Genomic DNA, 20,438 nt, shown 5'->3' with positions numbered 1-20,438 from the left:
TGGGTAACACACAAGGCGCCATATGTGGTCTTTTCTTTTTCTATATGTTGTTACAAGATCTTTTCAGTCAGGGATCCTCTAGAGCTTCCTTTAATAGATTCATAGGCACGGACAGCCGCCGCCAGAGGTTCTACAGCCAAAGCAAACAGAAAGGGAGATAAAGGGCACCCTTGCCCAGCGGGAAGGAACCTGAAATCTAATTGGTGCGTACTCGGGCCCTAGGCGCATCACACAGCAAACGGACCCACGCCCTAAAAACAGGTCCAAAGCATCAGGACCTGCATCAGGCACCAAATATAGTGCCTTTCAACCAAGTAAAAGGCCTTATAGATATCCAGGCTAACAACATAACCAGGGGAAACATCCTCCTCCGCTGCGGAGATATTAAGCTGGAGTCTCTTAACATTGATATTAGTAGCCCTCCCTTGCATAAACCAAGTCTGATCAAGGTGAACCACTGAAGAAATTACCCCCTTAAGTAAGTTCACCAGTACCTTTACCAACATTTTAATATCAACATTTAGAAGGGAAATGGGACAATACGAGTCTGGCAAAGTCGGATCCTTTCCAGGCATGGGAAGTAATACAACAAGGGAATCTCTCATAGAATCAGGCAAAGCCCCCGACTCAAAGGCCGTTGTATACAGGTTAAGCAGGATAGGAATCAATTTCTCCTCATTCACCCTGTACCAGTCCCAAACCAAACCATCCAGCCCCGGAGTCTTCCCAGACGGCAAATCTTTAATAACCTTTGACACCTCCTCAGCCGTCAAGGGGGTCTCAAGACCAGAAGACTGAAGCGAGGTCAATGGGGTAAGGGGGAGTTCCCTCAGGAAGGATAGTATAGTATTAGGGGCCACTCCTGAGGAGGAGGAGTATAGGGAACTATAAAAAGAATGAAATATCCCATTAATTATCATCGGGTCAGAGCTAAGAGTCCCATCATAAGTACGTATACAGGGTATGGAAGCCACAGGGCTACTCTCCCTAGACAAGTAAGCCAACAGTTTACCATTCTTGTCCCCAAATTCAAATATGGCCACCTCCATTTCAGCCATTTTCAAATGAACCCAATCCTTCTGTATAATCAAAAGGGATTTCTGTGCCTTAGCCCACTCTATCTCTGCCTCCGGAGTAGGATCCCTCACCACCTCTGCCTCAAGGTCTCCTATTTGGGATTTTGTTGCTCGTTCCCAGGCACCCAATTCTGCTCTCCTACCCGCTACCCCCACCATTAATGCTCCCTGAACAGTCGCTTTGTAAGCATCCCACTGGATCAAAACATCCGGATGGGAGGCATTATGGGCCCAGTAATCAGTTCGACCTCTAAGGCAGAGGAAATTTCCTCCGCCTGAAGCCACCCAGGAAGCATTCTCCACAGGCGTGAGGAGGTACGGGGACCCAGGGATAAAGTAACTATTAAGGCAGAATGATCTGAGATCCCTCTACTAGTATAACACACTTCACTCACCACTGGCAATAGGTAAGCCGAAACAAAGACGATATCAATACGAGAAAAGGACTTGTGAAATGAGGAATAAAAGGAGAAAACAGTCATCCGGATTCTTCCATCTCCAGAGGTCAGTGAGGCCCAGCCCCAGACGCCAAGAAGCCAATGCAGATGAGCCAGGACCGCAGCACTGGTGCGATCAAGCCGGGACCAGGAACAGCATTGAAATCTCCTATTAAAAGAACAGGATCAGTAGGGAAGGAAGTCAGTTTATCTGTAAGCGAATCCAACAGGGCTACATGAAAAGGAGGATGCACATTCAGAGAGACCAATGTGAAGCAGAAGGAAGACAATACACAATGTAGGATCACATACCTACCGAAGTGGTCACAGGAAACCTGGGAGTCTACCCGGGGCAAGGATTTAGATACCAGGACTGAGACTCCTCTAGCTAGGGACAAGTAAGAAAAATGATATCACTTCGTAACCCACGCCCTCTTAAACTTGGAATTAAGGCCGCGGACATTCCAAATGAATACTTTAAGAGACCCCATCATGAAGCACAAACAGGGCCCAACACACCATACAGAAACCAGTCAATTAGGGGAACTCCCAGACACACCACATACAACAAGGACAGACAACAAAGACACCACACAACAGAACAACAGAAACAAATAAGAACTGGATAACATTCCCAAAACAAATCCCTGTCTAACACTAACTAAACCAGTGAAGACCTGTACCACGAACAAGAGAACCATATCAGGCGAGTGCATGAGCTACTTACAATCCACCACCCACCGACCCCCCACCCAGTAAACAACCCCCTAACCCTCTAGCCAGGGAAACCCTAGGGGAACTTGTACCTCTGCCAACTACTACGTCAATCATACACCACTAACTAAGAAGGGAGTAGGCAATCCAGTAGGGAGATCAGTCCGGCAGCTGAGCAGTCCTATGGGCAGCCTCTGCACACTGCATCGCTTCAGCAGGTGAAGTGAAGAATTTAGTAGTGCGTCCATCCACCACCCTCAGGTGGGCTGGGTACAGACTAGCATAGCGATATCCTTTGGAGCTAAGCTTGGCTCGGACCTCCGTAAATTGGGTACGCCGTTTCCTTAATTCCACTGAGAAGTCATTGAAAAAGGAGACTCTGCTGTCACTGAAGAACACATTGCCTTTAATCCTCACCCCCCTTAGGATAGCGTATTTGTCTTTGAAATGTAGAATCTTTGCCAGAAAAGGTCTGGGGGGCACAGCAGGAAAAGGAGGTCTGGCAGGAACCCTATGGGCCCGCTCCACCGAGAAGAAAGGAGAGAAGGAATCCGCAGGCAAAATCTGTTTCAGCTAGGATTCAAGGAATGCCACAGGGTCGGCGCCCTCCGCCTTTTAAGGAAGGCCCACCAGCCTAACATTGTTGCGCCGTAGGCGATTTTCAAAGTCGTTAGAAACGTTCTCTGGAGGTCAGCAATTTGTTGAGGGACAGGGCGAAGAGTGTCTAGAAATTCTGTTCTCCACCTCCGTGGTGCATTCTCTCAGCTTTTGAGTCTCGTGATGCAGGATGACAAACTCCTGTCTAAGCTCATCCACTTTAGAGATCATGGAAGTATGACATGAGGTTATAGTAGACAATATTTCTGTAAAGCGGAGGTCCATGGTGGCCCCATCATATGGCAACAGATTAGGAGAAGGAAAAGTTGACTGATCAGAAGAATGGTCGGCTAAGGATCCGGACTGCCCAGTCGGAGCGCTGCCTGACAGATCCTCAAACCTGGAGAACTGACTTAGCATTTTAGCAGCGTTGGCCGCGACTTTGGTAGAAAGAGGCATCTGAGCCACAGAGTCTCTCTGGGAGCGTCCATCATCTGAAGAGACCTCATCATCCAATGGAGGGCGAGCCACTCCACTTTGTTTGGATTTTCCCCTTGGGCCACCCATAGTAGCACACAGTCACTTAGCAGGGTAGTATGAGCGAAGTAAGGCACCAGAAGAGAGGATCACCAAACGTAGCACGCAGGAAAGATGCCTCCAGGTAAGATAGCATAAAGATCCACAGTAAAAGAGCTTCAGTAGAAGGTGAGCGACAGAACTTTGCATAGAAGACAGTCCAATTGTGACTTCACCTAAGGGAGCCCTAAACTCTACAAGCACTGCGGCCACCATAAGTCCCAGCAAGCTCAGCAAGAAGTAATGACAGCACAGTCCAGCACGGGGTGGGGGGGGGGAGGCTCAAGGAGCTTTAGTAGAGGAGACCTCTTGTACTAAGCCAGGCCTTTGTCCAGACAGAAATGACAGGGAGGTTGTACTCACACAGGGTACAGTGCCCGGCAGTCCCATCCACGGATTGTAAAGTCCAAAGCCCACCTAGGGTTGCAGCATCCACTCACAGCTCAGTGTTCTCTTGCAGAGGGCTTGTCTTCAGTGCTGCAGCCCACCAGTAACCTCAGCAGCACCTGTATAGCAGAGTTGCCCTGGAGACCCAGCCAAGGCCCAAGCTCCGCCCATGAAAGCCAGCAATGGCGGGCCCCCAGCACAGCAGCCAGGGAGCAACTCGGGACTCAAGCAGGCTTAGGAAGCTGAGGACACCGCGGGGCACCGCACAACAGCAAGGTATCTCCTCTGTCCGCACCCAGAGGCAGGCTGCCCCCTCGATCACTGCCTACAACCGCACATCCGCCGTCCGGAGATCCGTTAACCGCCGCCGGCTCCCAGAAGAAGCAGCCAGCCCCACCGCCACTGCACAGGAGCATCTCCGTTCAGGGGGTTCTCTTCTGGGTAAAGGAAACCAGATAAGCGAGAGCTCGGCTGACACACGACCGCTCTGCTCCCAATGCAGGCCACGTCCTGTTATCATTGTATCTTAACCTGTGATCCGTCTGATGCAAGGGCCCTGCAGAAGACACCATAGTGTGATTAATAATTGTGTAATAAATTTTAACATTTTATTGGACACTGTTCTCATATTCTTCCTCTTAATCTCTCCTTATTCCTTCTATTTTATCCTTAGCCGAGTAGGACTGTCAGAGTATATTTGCTTTTACTTGCAATATATTTTTATAGTTCGGGCATTTACACACGCGGCGATACTACATATGTTTATATTTATTTACGTTTTTTCGTTTTTTATGGGAAGGGGTTGAACTTTCATCAGGGAAGGGGTTAAATCCCATTTATTAACTTTTTTTTATTACACTTTTAGCCCCATAGGGGGCTATAACATGTAGTACCGTATATACTCGAGTATAAGCCGACCCGAGTATAAGCCGAGACCCCTAATTTCAACCCAAAATCCCAGGAAAAGTTATTGACTCGAGTATAAGCCTAGGGTGGGAAATACCTCATCCCCCCCTGTCATCATCCAGACCCGTCATTAACATCCTCATCATCATCCCCTTGTCATCATCCCACACATCCCCCCTTCATCATCCTCTTATCATCCCACACATCCCCCCTTCATCATCCCCTTATCATCCCACACATCCCCCCTTCATCATCCCCTTGTCATCATCCCACACATCCCCCCTTCATCATCCCCTTATCATCCCGCACATCCCCCCTTATCATCCCGCACATCCCCCCTTATCATCCCGCACATCCCCCCTTCATCATCCCCTTATCATCCCACACATCCCCCCTTCATCATCCCCTTATCATCCCGCACATCCCCCCTTCATCATCCCCTTATCATCCCGCACATCCCCCCTTCATCATCCCCTTATCATCCCACACATCCCCCCTTCATCATCCCCTTATCATCCCGCACATCCCCCCTTCATCATCCCCTTATCATCCCACACCCCCCCCTTCATCATCCCCTTATCATCCCACACCCCCCCCTTCATCATCCCCTTGTCATCATCCCACACATCCCCCCTTCATCATCCCCTTATCATCCCACACATCCCCCCCTTCATCATCCCCTTATCATCCCGCACATCCCCCCCTTCATCATCCCCTTATCATCCCACACCCCCCCCTTCATCATCCCCACCCCCCCCTTCATCATCCCCACCCCCCTTCATCATCCCCACACCCCCCCTTCATCATCCTCTTCTCATCATTCGCCGTCAGTGGTCTTCAACCTGCGGACCTCCAGAGGTTTCAAAACTACAACTCCCAGCAAGCCCGGGCAGCCATCGGCTGTCCGGGCTTGCTGGGAGTTGTAGTTTTGAAACCTCCGGAGGTCCGCAGGTTGAAGACCACTGCGGCCTTCAACATCATCCAGCCCCCTCTCACCCCCCTTTAGTTCTGAGTACTCACCTCCGCTCGGCGCTGGTCCGGTCCTGCAGGGCTGTCCGGTGAGGAGGTGGTCCGGGCTGCTATCTTCACCGGGGGCGCCTCTTCTCCGCGCTTCCGGCCTGGAATAGAGGCGTTGCCTTGACAATGACGCAGAAGCACCTATGCGTCGTTGTCACGGCAACGTGACTATTCTGAGGCCGGGCCCGAAGCGCTTAGAAGAGGCCTCCCCGGTGAAGATAGCAGCCCGGAACCACTATCCCACCGGACCACCTCCTCACCGGACAGTCCTGCAGGACCGGACCAGCGCCGAGCGGAGGTGAGTACTCAGAACTAAAGGGGGTGAGAGGGGGCTGGATGATGTTGAAGGCCGCAGTGGTCTTCAACCTGCGGACCTCCGGAGGTTTCAAAACTACAACTCCCAGCAAGCCCGGACAGCCGATGGCTGCCCGGGCTTGCTGGGAGTTGTAGTTTTGAAACCTCTGGAGGTCCGCAGGTTGAAGACCACTGCGGGTGGGGGAGTTCACTCGAGTATAAGCCGAGGGGGGTGTTTTCAGCACGAAAAATCGTGCTGAAAAACTCGGCCTATACTCGAGTATATACGGTACATTGATTGCCAGCACTGCTCAATGCTATGACATAGCATAGTATTGATCAGTGTAATCACCGGTTGATTGCTCAAACCTGGATCTCAGGCTAGGAGCATTTAATCACTGTTCGAATGTTCCGGGGGCAGGGAAGGGACCTTCTGCTGCGTCCTAGCTGATCGGGACACCGCGGTTTCACTGCGGTGATCCCGATCAGCCTGACTGAGCTGCTGGGAAAGCTTTTTTTTACATTTTAGATGCGGCAATCAACTTTGATCGCCGCGTCTAAAGGGTTAATAGTGCACTGCACCGCGTTCGGTGACGTGCGTTAATAGCCCTGGGTCCCGGCTACCGTTAGCCGCTGGGACCGACCAGATACGAGGTGGGGGCCACCGCTTGACCCCGCGTTATATTGCGGGAGCAGGATGTATCACCTGTACACGTGAAATGTGAATAAGCCCCTCACCAATAAAAATTTTAAATATATATACATACACTAAAGGGAACCTTTAAAACATCATTTATTTTTCTTTTATTTATTTTCTTTCTTTGCGAGACAAAAAGGGGTCATATTTATTGACATGTGCATGTCCCCAAAATGATGTAGGCAAGTACAGACCTTTTAAAAAACGCCTGCAGGAACACATTAGTGACATGGTGCATGAGAGGGAGACTCCTGTAGGGACAAAATTCGCGATGCACCAAAATAGGGAGGTGAAAGATCTACGAGCGCAGGTTATTGAGGTCATACCCCTTCCAAAAAGAAAAGGAGATTGGGACAAATTATTACTCCAGCGAGAAGCACATTCTGGACTTTTAAATTGAAAGCTGTCAAACTGTAGGGTTTGAATGACTTCATCTCTTATGCTTGCTTCGTTGAGTGAAATAATGATGATTAATATCCAGCTCTAGAGAATGTACATGGACTTTCGGTTATTGAAGAAACCACATCTATAAAATTAAATTAACTTTGAACATTGTAAATTAGCTTTGATAAAAAAACTAACCTCACAAAATAAGCAGATTGCAATTACAGAGTAGAGAACCTGTATATATCAGCAAATAATACACTGGAGCATAGAGTTAACTTCTAAGGTGACAAGCTCAGGTGAAACACAAAGATTAGAGTTGAGAACGAGGCCTGACCAGCAAACAGTGACGTAAAAATACACCACCCCAACATACCTGTGAGCACTAACAATCACACCTGGTGAGACTGAAGCAAAGGCTGATGCACCATATAGTGATTGGACAAAACAGGTAATGTGAGGAGGAATTAGGAGGAGGGGTTACTGATATATAAGCACGGTTACCTGAACAGAGGAGTACGGCCGCCATCAGTGCCGCACGAGATATGAAAGTTGATCATACAGCTTAAAAGATCCCTGATGAATTAAGGTGGAGTTAAGGCGTAGAATCTGCAATATTAAGAACTTACGGGACCACTTGCACTGACTTCAAGATGCAGCTAAGTGTAATATGCCAATACACGGACATTTTATGAAACAGATAAATACTTAAGGGGATTGAGTGCCAATATACCTGCTAACATATGTGCAATATCGGGACTGTGTGCATTAAGGTCTATGTGCAATATCAGGATTGTGTGCATTGAGGTCTACGTGCAAGATTGGGACTGCATACCTGAGCGTTTATGTGCAAAATTGGGACTATGTGCATTCAGTTCCATGGAATTCATGGTGCTTATACATGAGACTAAGTGCAGTTTATGACAACGAGTGCACCCACACCTATGTGATATAGTTCACCACAGAATATAATATTATGCTGTATTGGGACAATGTGCATATTTTTCAACACTACAGCACTTTGATAGCACTTTAGTTCACATATAGTACCGATAGAAGTTACACATTAAAAACAGTCGATTTGAGGCAGACCCCATCCATATGCCGACTGACTGGACTGCATCTTCTTGAAATAGATTTTGGAATGGTGCAGTATGGCACTATCCAATAGACTGTGGTCATAAACACTGGTGGCGGCCGATGTCAAAACATAATACCATGTGTGCTATAATTTTTAGTAAGAAAGTAATAAAAGTGGTGTTTTAAAGGTTTCCCTTTAAATATTTTTTTTTGTTACACAACTGGGAGACCTCACTCTGTGATATAGGTGCAATAGCATCTTTCAGAATTATTATACATATACATATATATATATGTGTGTGTGTGTGTGTGTGTGTGTGTGTGTGTGTGTGTGTGTATGTATATATATATATATATATATATATATATATATATATATATATATATATATATACATACACACACACACACACACACACACACCCCAAGAGAAACGAGGACTGCAACACTCCAGAAGTATAGGTGAAAAAGATTTATTGACCTGACATCAAGGAACAATGTTTCAAAAGGTGAATGGCATAAAGGTAACACAAAAACAGCACAAATGGCTGCTTTTGGTTACATCTAATCACAATTACAGATCCCGGCACAATAAATTATCCTGCATACAGCCCATATAAGGAAAAATTAGAACGCTATAGGGGTCAGAATAGGGAAATTTTAAGCATACTTTGTTTATAATTTTGTTAAAGATCTGAATTTTTTTAAACCTCTTCAGGACACAGGGCGTATGGATACGCCCTGCATTCCGAGTTCTTAAGGACAGAGGGCGTAACCATATACGCCCGTGGGAAATCCGGTCCCCACCGCTAGCCGGACCGGAGCCGGATGCCTGCTGAAATCATTCAGCAGGCACCCTGGCACATCGCCCAGGGGGGTCCTGAGACCCCCCCCCCCCCCATGTCAATTCAGACATGCGATTTTCCCCAATTCCTGGCTGATCGGGTCTCTGGTTGCCATGGCAACCCCCCGTTCTGCCCGCCCCTGGATGTTGAGGGGCTCTGGGAAGAAGGTGGGGGCCGTACCTGCAGGAGAAGATGCCTGGGGACCTGGGATCTTCGCTGGAGCCTGCTGGATCTTTGCTCAGGTAGGGAATAGACAGTGGGGGGGGGGGGAATTGAAAGTGAAAGTAAACCGATCTTTACTGTGGCAACCACTAGGGGGGCCACACTGCAACTCCCAGCATGCCCAGACAGCCAAAGGCTGTCTTGGGCATGCTGGGAGTTGTAGTTTGGCAACATCTGGAGGGTCACAGTTTGTAGACCACTGTTACAGTGGTGCCCTAACAGTAGCCCTCCAGATGTTGCCAAACTACAACTTTCAGCATGCCTCGACTGCCCAGGCATGCTGGGAGTTGTAGTTCTGTAACATCTGTTCCTTCACATTTAGCAATTTTCATGAAATTTTTGAAAATTGCTGCTCTACTTTGAAGCCCTCTAATTTTTTCAAAAAGCAAAAGTATGTCCATTTTATGATGCCAACATAAAGTGGACATATTGTATTTGTGAAGAAAAATAAAATGTATTTGGAATATCCATTTTCCTTACAATTAGAGAGCTTCAAAGTTAGAAAAATGCTAAATTTTCATGAAATTTGGGGATTTTTCACCAAAAAAGGATGCAATTAACGCCGAAAATTTACCACCAAAATAAAAGCTTTTTCGCGTTATTAATTCGTAAAGTGACGGTGGTCATAATTGAGAAAAAGGGCTCAGTCCTTAAGGTGAAAAAGGGCTGCGTCCTTAAGGGGTTAAACTAGTACAATATTAGTAAATGATTCGTATTGACCCACATAATAATGACAGTATTACTGTAAAGTGCACTGTGTAAAAACTAAACCATCTAGAAGTGGCAAAATTGCGGTTTTCTCCAACAGTCTTCTTAAGTCGTCAGGACCTTTGATAATCTTTTCCAATGTCCTTTGAGCATATCAACAAACCCCAACTAACACATCATCCTTGAAGTTTAAAGCCCCTCAGAGTGAGTTTAGGTGCACTAGATTTGCAGTGGGGGTGTTGCACATAGTGGAAGCAAGTTACAATGCAGTATAGGTGTATAGCTTTCTGAAAAAGCACAATAAATTCAGTATGTTAAAATCTTGACATCTGCAAAATGATGACTAATGTCATGGATTCTCCACCGATTTCAACCCTTCAATGTACAGGAGTATTATCTGTTGTGAAACCAATATGCAATCATATGCACTTGATTTCTGTACATACATAGATATTAGGTGACTGGCTCATTAAACATATACTTTCTTGCAAATAAAGGACTTTTTACATTTCTGTTTTTGTCATCTCTATTCCCCCACAAATAATAATCTAGGCTCCTACTGTTAAATAATTTATTTAAATAGATAGATTTCTATTTTAAATGTACTTACTCTGTAGAAGTATCAACTGTAGTGAGCTACAATGAAAAATAAAAATAACAGATTACTGCATTTCCAATTATTTAGGCTTATTAACACATTTACGCCAGTTTTTAATCACATTTGAGCAACAATATGAAACGCTTTGCTGTTTTGAGCTTCTCTCATGACAAAATTGAGCAGGATTTAGTTGGAGACGGCTTTCTGCAGAGTGATAGATTTACTATAACTTACACCAAAAATGGGTGTAAATTATGGTGTTAATCTTTATTTTTGTGGTGCACAGAAAACTAAACAATGCACCTCAATAAATTTGGCACATTTTACTCCAGTGAAGTATGAATTAGAATCGTGTATAAAATGCCAGTCTTAGTAAAATCCCCCACTGGGTTGTGTGTGCAACTTGTGTTTTACTGTAAGGATGGATCCATTTTTAGTTTTTCAGCACCACCTTTCCAAAAGCCATATGTTGTATTTATAATGGCATTATTTAACCTCCTTGCCTTCTAATAGCCATAACTAGAAATGAGCGAAGTTACAGTAATTCGATTCATCACGAACCTCGAGGCTTGGCGGTTGCTGACTTATCCTGCATAAATTAGTTCAACTTTCAGGTGCTCCGGTGGGCTGGAAAAGGTGGATACAGTCCTAGGAGAGTCTGAAAGCTGAACTAATTTATGTAGGCTAAAGTCAGCAACCACCAAGCCGCGAGGTTCGTGACAAATTGAACTTCTGTAACTTCGCACATCTCTAGCCATAACGCTTAAAATTTTCTACCTACAGACTCCTATGAGGGCTTGTTTTTTTGCGATGACATAACTCAATTATATCACAAAATCTATGGTGGTAACAAAATTAAAAATGTTTAAAAAAAATACACTTTTGGCTGGATATCTCCTTTAATGACGGACATCACCCTGATTGGGTTGGACTGGGTATGAAGTGCGCTTCATAGACCAGGAGTGGGAACCTAGGGATTAATGCACCATATAACTTTAAACTGTAGAAAAGAAAAACACAATTTTGACATTTATCAGGTTACAGCAACAATTTACACTTGGCATAAAAATCTGAAAAACATTCTTACAAAAAAAAAAATTTAATTGGTTTATAATAATAATATCAAAGCTGCATAAAATAAAGCAAAACAACTTAGATGTATCTCTTAGTAGCGCACACCTATGGATCCTGGATAAACACTGCAGGTACTTGGGTCAAAAGCGACCGGCGGCTGTGCTAGGACACAACAAATAGTATATATCAAAAACCAGTAGTAGCAGAACATAAAAGAGCTCCTGCACTCACCACAGTAGTACGGGTCAAACGGCTCCTCTTTGGGACCTACAGCAGAGGGGCAGACAAGGTCAGCGTGGGGCGCTCGGAGGTGACTGCCGGTGGTTTGATGCGTGAAACCGCTGGCAGTCGCCTCTGAGTGCCCCACGCTGACCTTGTCTGCCCCTCTGCTCTAGGTCCCAAAGAGGAGCCGTTTGACCCGTACTACTGCGGTGAGTACAGGAGCTCTTTTATGTTCTGCTACTACTGGTGATAAAAAGAAGTCTAAGGAATTCAGTTACAAACACTATTCGAAAAACCTAAAAGATTTAGAGGGCAATTTATCAAAGTTTTCATTTTTAACCCCTTAAGGACTTAAGTTTTTACACTTTCGTTTTTTCCTCCTTACCTTTTAAAAATCATAACCCTATTCAATTTTGCACGTAAAATTCCATATTATGGCTATTTTTGTGCCACCAATTCTACTTTGCAGTGACATTAGTGCTTTTACAAAAAAAAAGGCGAAACAGAAATAAAATTCATTGTGTGACAAAATTGAAGAAAAATGCAATTTTGGGGGCTACCGTTTCTACACAGTAAATTTTTCGGTAAAAATTACACCTTCTCTTTATTCTGTATATACTTATACTTGTCTTCTCGAAAAAAATCACAACTACATGCACGAAAATGAATACGTTTCAAACTGTAATTTTTGACCCCTATACGTTTTTTTTCTTTCTGCGTATGGGATGTTATGAGGGCTCATTTTTTGCGTCGTCATCTGAAGTTTTTAGCGGTACAATTTTTTGCATTGATCAGACTTTTTAGTCGCTTTTTATTAATTTTTTCATAATATAAAAAGTGACCAAAAATACGCTATTGTGAACTTTGGAATTTTTTACGCATACGCCATTGACTGTTTAACTATATATTTATATAGTTCGGACATTTCCGCATGCGGTGATAAAACAATCGGATGTGCCGGAGGCACGTAACTTACCCTTCGCTCACCTTCTAGTTGATCGGGACATCGCCATTTTACCGCCGGCAGTGTATTTTTGTTATTTTAGATGCGGCCAACTTTGAACGCAGCATCTAAAGGGTTAATAGCACGCGGCACAACAATCGGGGCCGAACGCTATTAGCACAGGGTCCCGGCTTTCATTAGCCGCCGGGATAGACCCGCTATGATGCGGGCCACGGCGTGACCCCGCGCTATAGACTGGGACTGGGCGCAGAGCGTACAGGTACGCCCTGCGTCTTTAAGAGGTTAAAAATGGCAATTAAAAATAAAAGCTTGACTGAGATTGGTTGCTGTGGGTATGCCTTCCTGTTCCTTTACACAAGGTTTGATAAATCTGCCCTATGAACAAAATCTGCTTTATCATTTTTAATCTGTGCAAACTGAGGCCAAACTCATTTCTCTAATTGCTGTTATAATGAAAGCAAAGCTGTGATTGGTTGCTATGGCTGTATTAGACATTGTTTGACTTTTTGACTTTGTAGATTTATAAGACAGGACCTAAATGATCATTCTACTTAAGAAATAGTGCTTAGGTTTAAAAGTGTTAAATCTATCCTATCCTCACCTATAAAAAAAAATTAGGGTCTATTCACACGGAATAGCAGAATTCCAAAGTGTCAACCCATAGAAGTGTATGGTCTTTCATTTCAGGTGGAATTCCGCAGGCGGAAATTCTGCCATGTGAATAGACACTTAGGCTTTACTTTTCACATAAATGGTTGTATGTGTCCTCACCATGGTGTTACTGGAGATTTTAACCCTTGTCTCCAAATCTGCCCAAGGACAATGTTCATTAGTTGGAAACCACAACCCATAAAACGTAGTCTAACATGTGACAGACTGAACCTAATTTTATAGAAAGTGTCACCAAGATGAATCAACAATTAAGGTTAAAAACAAATATATAATATGTTTCTTAAAAAAAAAAAAAATTGGTTGTAATAGAGGCGAAACAAAATATCAAAGATTGACCAATGCCACTTACTTGCATACTGAGTGGAACCAGTGTATCAAGTGGAGTACCAGACTGAATTTTAGTCCTCATTTCCTGATACTTTTCTTCCACTTCAGCAAGAGCAGATGAGAGACTGAAACTCTTCAAAGGTTCTGACTGCTTAGAAGGGTCTTTATTTAAGTTAAAGTAGTATTGCTTCTCTAGAGTCTGTTGCTGAGTTTTCCAGCACATTTGCCAACACAGCCAGCGTTGTACATCAACAAGCTGAAGTTCAGCCTTCACGGCTCTCTGTAGAAGTGCTTCAGGAGAAAGAGATGAGCAACCTCTATGGGACAAAACAAATTACCCTGAATACAAGACTTTGTTAAGCCATGCTCATATTTTTAGGTTGTTGACTGCAATTATTAAATTCAAAGCCTGGAACAGATCAGAAATGGGGCACACATTTCAATCCAGTCAGATCCATTCCTGGCTTTGTATTTAAGAATTGCAATTAAAAACATGGATCTGTGAACACACCCTTAGAAATAAATTAAAGAAAAAATATTAAATATAAATTAATTTCATAGATACTGTTGGTAGAGAAAACTATATTTTCCACATTGTGAAAAAGAAAGTAGAATTAAAGCAGGAATTACAATAATAAGTGGCTGATCCTCTCACTTTTATGACAGCGATGGTTATTAGAAACTGCCACGTGGCAGAAATGCTTTAGATTTTCTGCAGCAGAAAATCCATAGTGACCTTTTAAGAGGAAAATCAACCAATTCCTGCAAATTTGGTGCAAACTTACTCCATGCTCTTATACTATAGTGTGCCGTACTACATACAGTATTGCATCTATCTTCACTCAATCTGTGTATCTCCAATTATAAAGAAAAAAAACTTATTGTGTAGGAATGTGCACTATGGTTGTTCTTCTAAATTGCTTAACATTTTGTAGCTAAACGGATACATGGATTGACAAAGGTGTGTGCTGCTGGCTGCTTATAGCTATTTATTAGTAGACCAAGCAGTCTGCTCTGTCTCCTTGAACCCAGGATTTTCAAGCACTGGACCCAGCTACGAAATGTAAAGTTAGTAAACATAGAAACATAGAATGTGTCGGCAGATAAGAACCATTTGGCCCATCTAGTCAGCCCAATAATCAGAACCCTATCAATTATCCCATGCATGTTTAAACTCCCTCACTGTATTTCCAGTTACCACTTCTGCAGGAAGGCTATTCCATGCATCCACTACTCTCTCAGTAAAGTAATACTTCCTGATCTTACTGCATAAACCTTTGCCCCTCTAATTTAAAACTATGTCCTGTTATGGTAGTTTTTCTTTTAAATATGCTCTCCTCCTTTACTGTGTTGATTACCTTTATGTATTTAAAAGTCTATCATATCCCCTCTGTCTCTTCCTTCTTCTACACATGTTAAGGTCCTTTAACCTTTCCTGGTAAGTTTTATCCTGCAATCCATGTACTAGTTTAGTAGCTCTTCTCTGAACTCTCTCTAGAGCAGCGTTTCCCAACCTTTTTCGGGTCGGGGCACACCTCGGAAAAAAAAAGGGGAGACAGGGGGTCAGAGGGGTGGACACGTGTGACAAGGGGGTAAAAGAGGGACAGGAGTGACAGAGAGGGGTGGACTGGGGTGACAAAGGGACAGATGGGTGAACAGAAGGGTGGACATGGGTGACAGGGTAGACTACTGGGGTAGACGGGGGGTAAACATGAGTGACAGTGATGGACAGGAGAGTGGAAAAGGCGGACATGGATGACAGGGGGGGTGAACGGGGGGTGGGGGTGGACATGGGTGGAAAAGGTGGACATGGGTGACGGGGGGTGGACATGGGTGATGGGGGGTAGACAAGGCGGACATGGGTGACAGGGGGGTAGACAAGGCAGACATGGGCGACGACAGGGGGTGGACATGGGTGACAGGGGGTGGACAAGGCCGACATGGATGACGGGGGCGGTGAACATGGGTGACGGGGGGGGGGGGATGAACATGAGTGACGGGGGGGGGGTGAACATGAGTGATGGGGGGTGGGTGACGGTGGGGGGGTTTGGACAGGGTTGAGAAGGGACAACAGAGGGGTGGAAAGGGTACGGTACCTTAAGCAAGCCGGCTTGCGCAGCTTGCAGTTCCACGGCAGGCACGGGAGTCCGGCGCAGACATAGCTCGTTCCGCCCCAGGGCACCATTTTCCGCTTACAGTAGACGCAGGGGGGAGGGGGACACTGTGTGCGCAGTGCGCACGCAGGCTTCCCTTCCCCCATGCGCCGTCAGTCATAAGCGCGCAGGCCGGGGCGGGACATTTAAAAAAAATAATTAAAAAATCACGGCGAAATCCCGCAGCACCACGGGCAGTGCAAAACGGCACACATGTTACACAATTACCTTGCCAATAAGCCGATAATGCCCCGTCCCCCGCACCGCGCCCGCTTTATATCAATGATCTGCAGCGGTGTCACGGGGGGGATAAATAGCCGATAACTTATACCGGAATATCGGTATAAGTTATGGGCTATCGGCCCTAACCTCCACCGATTATCGGTATCGGCCCTAAAAAAACGATATCGGTCGATCCCTAGTCTCCAGTACTGCGTACAATACTCCAAGTGAGGTCTCACCAGTGTTCTGTACAGCGGCATGAGCACTTCTCTCTTTCTACTGCGTATACCCCACCCTATACATCCAAGCATTCTGCTAGAATTTCCTGCTGCTCTATTACATTGTCTTCCTACCTTTAAGTCTTGTGAAATATTTACTCGTAAATCCCTCTCCTCAGATACTGAGGTCAGGACTGTGTCAAATATTCTATATTCTGCCTGAGGGTTTTTACGCCCCAGGTGCATTATCTTGCACTTATCCACATTAAATTTCAGTTGCCAGAGTTCTGACCACTCCTCTAGTTTTCCTAAATTATTTTCTATTTGGCGTATCCCTCCAGGAACATCAACCCTTACAGTGCACATTCCTGCATACATCTAGAATTTTCTTTATAACTGGAGGTACTGTATGCATTGTGACTTATTAACCCCTTAAAGCGTACCCGTCAGATCAAACAAATTTTTTTTTTATGTGTCTAGCACCTTTATTTTTTTTTATTACACTTAATTTAGCTCACTAGGCTGAATTCCTCTCAAAGGGAGGGGGCGTGGTCTCAGTATGCTGTCTGCTTACATCTCCCCTAGCATTAGCAAAACTACAGCTCCCAGCTTGTCCTCACTGACAGTAGCTGTACACAAGCTGACAGTGGGAGGATTTTTCCTCCAGCTCTGAGCCCTGCGCTCTCAACTGTCAATCAAGTGTGTTCATGACATAGGTGATGATGCATGGACACAGCAGGACTAGTAGTATGTGTCCAAGCAGGCACATAAAAAACTTATGTGGTATCACCGTGTGCGGAAATGTCCGAATTATAAAAATATATTGTTAATTAAACCACACGGTCAATGGCGTACGCGCAAAAAAAATTCCAAAGTCCAAAATAGCATATTTTTGGTCACTTTTTATATCATGAAAAAAATGAATAAAAAGCAATCAGAAAGTCTAATACAAAAATGGTATTGCTAAAAACTTCAGATCACGGCGCAAAAAATTAGCTCTCATACCGCCCCATGCACGAAAAAATTAAAAAAATATAGGGGTCAGAAGATGACCATTTTAAATGTATACATTTTCATGCATGTAGTTAGGATTTTTTCCAGAAGTACAACAAAATCTAACCTATATAAGTAAGGTAACATTTTAATCGTATGGACCTACAAAATAAAGATAAGGTGTCAATTTTCAAAATGGCGTTTTTTCTTCAATTCTGTCACACAATGATTTGTTTTCCCCGTTTTGCCGTCGATTTTTGGGTAAAATAACTAATGTGATAAAGCAGAATTGGTGGCGCAAAAAATAAGCCTTCAATATGGATTTTTAGGTGCAAAATTTAAAGCCTTATGATTTTTTGATTCTTTTGATTCGCAACTGTTTTATATTTTCATCCACAGACTAGTATGAGGGCTTGGTTTTTGCGCGGCCAGTTGTCCTGCGTAATTACATCACTCATTTTACCATAAAATGTATGGCGCAACCAAAAAAAATACTATTTGTGTGGGGAAATTAAAAAGAAAACAGCAATTTAGCATATTTTGGAAAGTTTTGTTTTCACGCCGTACAATTTACGGTAAATATTACATGTGTTCTTTAGTCTGTGGGTCAATACGATTAAAATGATAATCTTGATTACATATTTTTCTATTATTGTTGCACTTAAAAAAAAAAAAAAAAAATCGTAATCTTTTTAACCAAATTAGTATGTTAAAATCCTATTTTGATGACCTATAACTTTTTCATTTTTCCATATAAGTGGCGGTATGAAGGCTCATTTTTTGCGCCATGTACTGTACTTTTTGCCACGATTTTCTGTCCGTGTCACAAATCTGACATGCTGACAAAATGACCAGATCGTAGTCACTAGCAGACTACGATTGGGTCCGCAGCCCCATAATAGTTAAAGGGGTACTCCGCCCCTAGACATCTTATCCCCTATCCAAAGCATAGGGGATAAGATGTCAGATCGCCGCAGTCCCGCTGCTGGGGATCCCCGCTGCGACACTGCGCTATACTTGCAGCACAGAGCGAGTTCGCTCTGCACGTAATGACGGGCAATACAGGGGCCGGAGCATCGTTATGTCACGGCTTCGCCCCTCATGACGTCACGGCCCGCCCCTTTCAATACAAGTCTATGGGAGGGGGCGTGGCGGTCATCACACCCCCTCCCATAGACTTGCATTAAGGGGATGGGCCGTGATGTCATGAGGGGCGGAGCCATGACGTCACGCTGCTCTGTCCCCTGTATCGCCCGTCATTACGCACAGAGCAAACTCGCTCTGTGCTGTAATGATAGCGGGGTGCCGCAGCGGGGATCCCGGGGTCCCCAGCAGCGGGACCGCGGCGATCTGACATCTTATCCCCTATCCTTTGGATAGGGGATAAGATGTCTAGGGGCAGAGTACCCCTTTAATGGCTCCTTATCTGTCAGTACCTGTGCCTGTCGTATCTGTGCACCACAATCGTGGTGTGATGCCAGCCTAAAATTTAACAAAAAAGGAGCAATTTTGCACTTTTTTTTTTTACGTTCATGCAGTTCACCATACTGTTCAGTATGCATAGGGCATAGCAATGATCAGTGTTATCGGTCAGACCAGAGCAGAAGACCCCAGGAGACTGCCAGTGCAGGTTAAGGGACCTCAGTGCGCCGTTCTGGATGATCGGATCGCCGATCCGATCATCCATACTTCTGACCGCACTCCCGCAGAGGCTGTGATCTGTATTGTTCACAGCATCTGAGGGGTTAATGGCAGACATCTACACAATAGTGGATGTCGGCCATTACCAGCGAGTCCGTGGCTGCGATCAGCAGCCGGGACTAGCTGAGCATGATCCGAGCATCGCTCCAATGCTCATGGACATATACATGATGTAAATATACGTCCTGGTGCGCTAAGTACCGCAGCACCAGGACGTCAATTTACGTCTTTGGTTGTTAAGGGGTTGAAGTACAGGAGCAGGGAGTCTGGAGATCAACAGAAGTCCCTGCTCCTCTACATTCAGTATTGTATATCCAGTACAGTTATTCTAGGTTAAAATACCACTGTATATACTGCAACTGATGAAGCCTATGAGGCAGCAAGTGGAGGATATACAGCTCCATACAGCTCGCTGTGCACACATCTTAGCTATGCACGAGTCATTTGTATTACCTTCTATGCATCATTTTTGTATGTTACATACCCTTTGGATTCTTGCACATCATTGGTAATTCCTACCCCAGGTGTTGTAGCCTAGTAAGTAAAAAACAGTTTATATTGTTAACTTAAAATTTGCATCTTTGTCACCAACCAATGTTATTTTCACTAATCTAATATGACATACATACAGGGGAAATTCATCATTTATATTCTACTCTCTGTGCTGGTTTAGAACACAAATGTTGCAGTGATTTTGATGTGTGTGGGAAAAATTCATCAAATGTCTCACAGCACTTGATAAATTTGTTGCACGGCCAAATCATACTGCCAAATTAGATGCTTTAGTAGGTCTGGTGAGTTTTTTAATTAGTTTTACTGAAAAGTAAAAAACTTTCGGCCATACAGAGTAATAAAATAGATATTTGCAGATATCAAAGCGAAATGCAATTACATCAGAAGGAATACACACAGACATGTACAGCAGTATGCACTGTCTGTAGGTCAGTAGCATTGCACAGGAGGTATATGGAGGCAGACATCAGACAGAGGTGCCGGCTTTCAATGGTGCAGGTCAGAGAAGAAGCATGGATAGGTAAAAGCAAGGGTAGTTTATTCTCCCAGCATGCAACGCGTTTCACTGCAACAGAAGCTTCATCAGGCATGACAAGAATCACATGAATGGCGAATTTATCCAGAGGGTAAGAGGACACGTCAGAGTGAAAGGGGGGGGGGGGGTGGAGGGGAGGGAAAAGAAGGAGGGACAGGGAAAAACGGGATGGGAAAAGTAAGGGAATAGGACTTAGACGTTCTCCTCACCGACGGGCAAATTCTAACCTTACAAAAATACATACACAATATAAAAAAGTTTTACATGTAAAAATATATGACACATTAACTAAAATGAAATAATTAT

At 44.4% G+C, this 20,438-nt stretch overlaps 1 protein-coding gene across 1 annotated transcript in view; it reads right to left on the bottom strand.

Moving 5' to 3' along the window:
* RBM44 (RNA binding motif protein 44) overlaps positions 1-20,438 on the bottom strand; it is a 213,163-nt gene that overhangs the window by 67,772 nt on the left and 124,953 nt on the right. The window contains exons 7-9 of the mRNA XM_056534838.1: positions 19,569-19,618; positions 13,820-14,114; positions 10,551-10,576 (exon numbers count right to left, since the gene is read on the bottom strand). Of these exons, the coding sequence (XP_056390813.1) occupies positions 10,551-10,576; positions 13,820-14,114; positions 19,569-19,618 (371 nt within the window). The remainder of the gene's footprint in view (positions 1-10,550; positions 10,577-13,819; positions 14,115-19,568; positions 19,619-20,438) is intronic.

The sequence above is a fragment of the Hyla sarda genome, chromosome 8 (assembly GCF_029499605.1).
Source record: "Hyla sarda isolate aHylSar1 chromosome 8, aHylSar1.hap1, whole genome shotgun sequence".
NCBI classification, from domain to species: Eukaryota; Metazoa; Chordata; class Amphibia; order Anura; family Hylidae; genus Hyla; species Hyla sarda.
The sequence above is the reverse complement of the archived record's forward strand: the minus strand, read 5'-3'. Positions and strand labels throughout refer to the sequence as shown.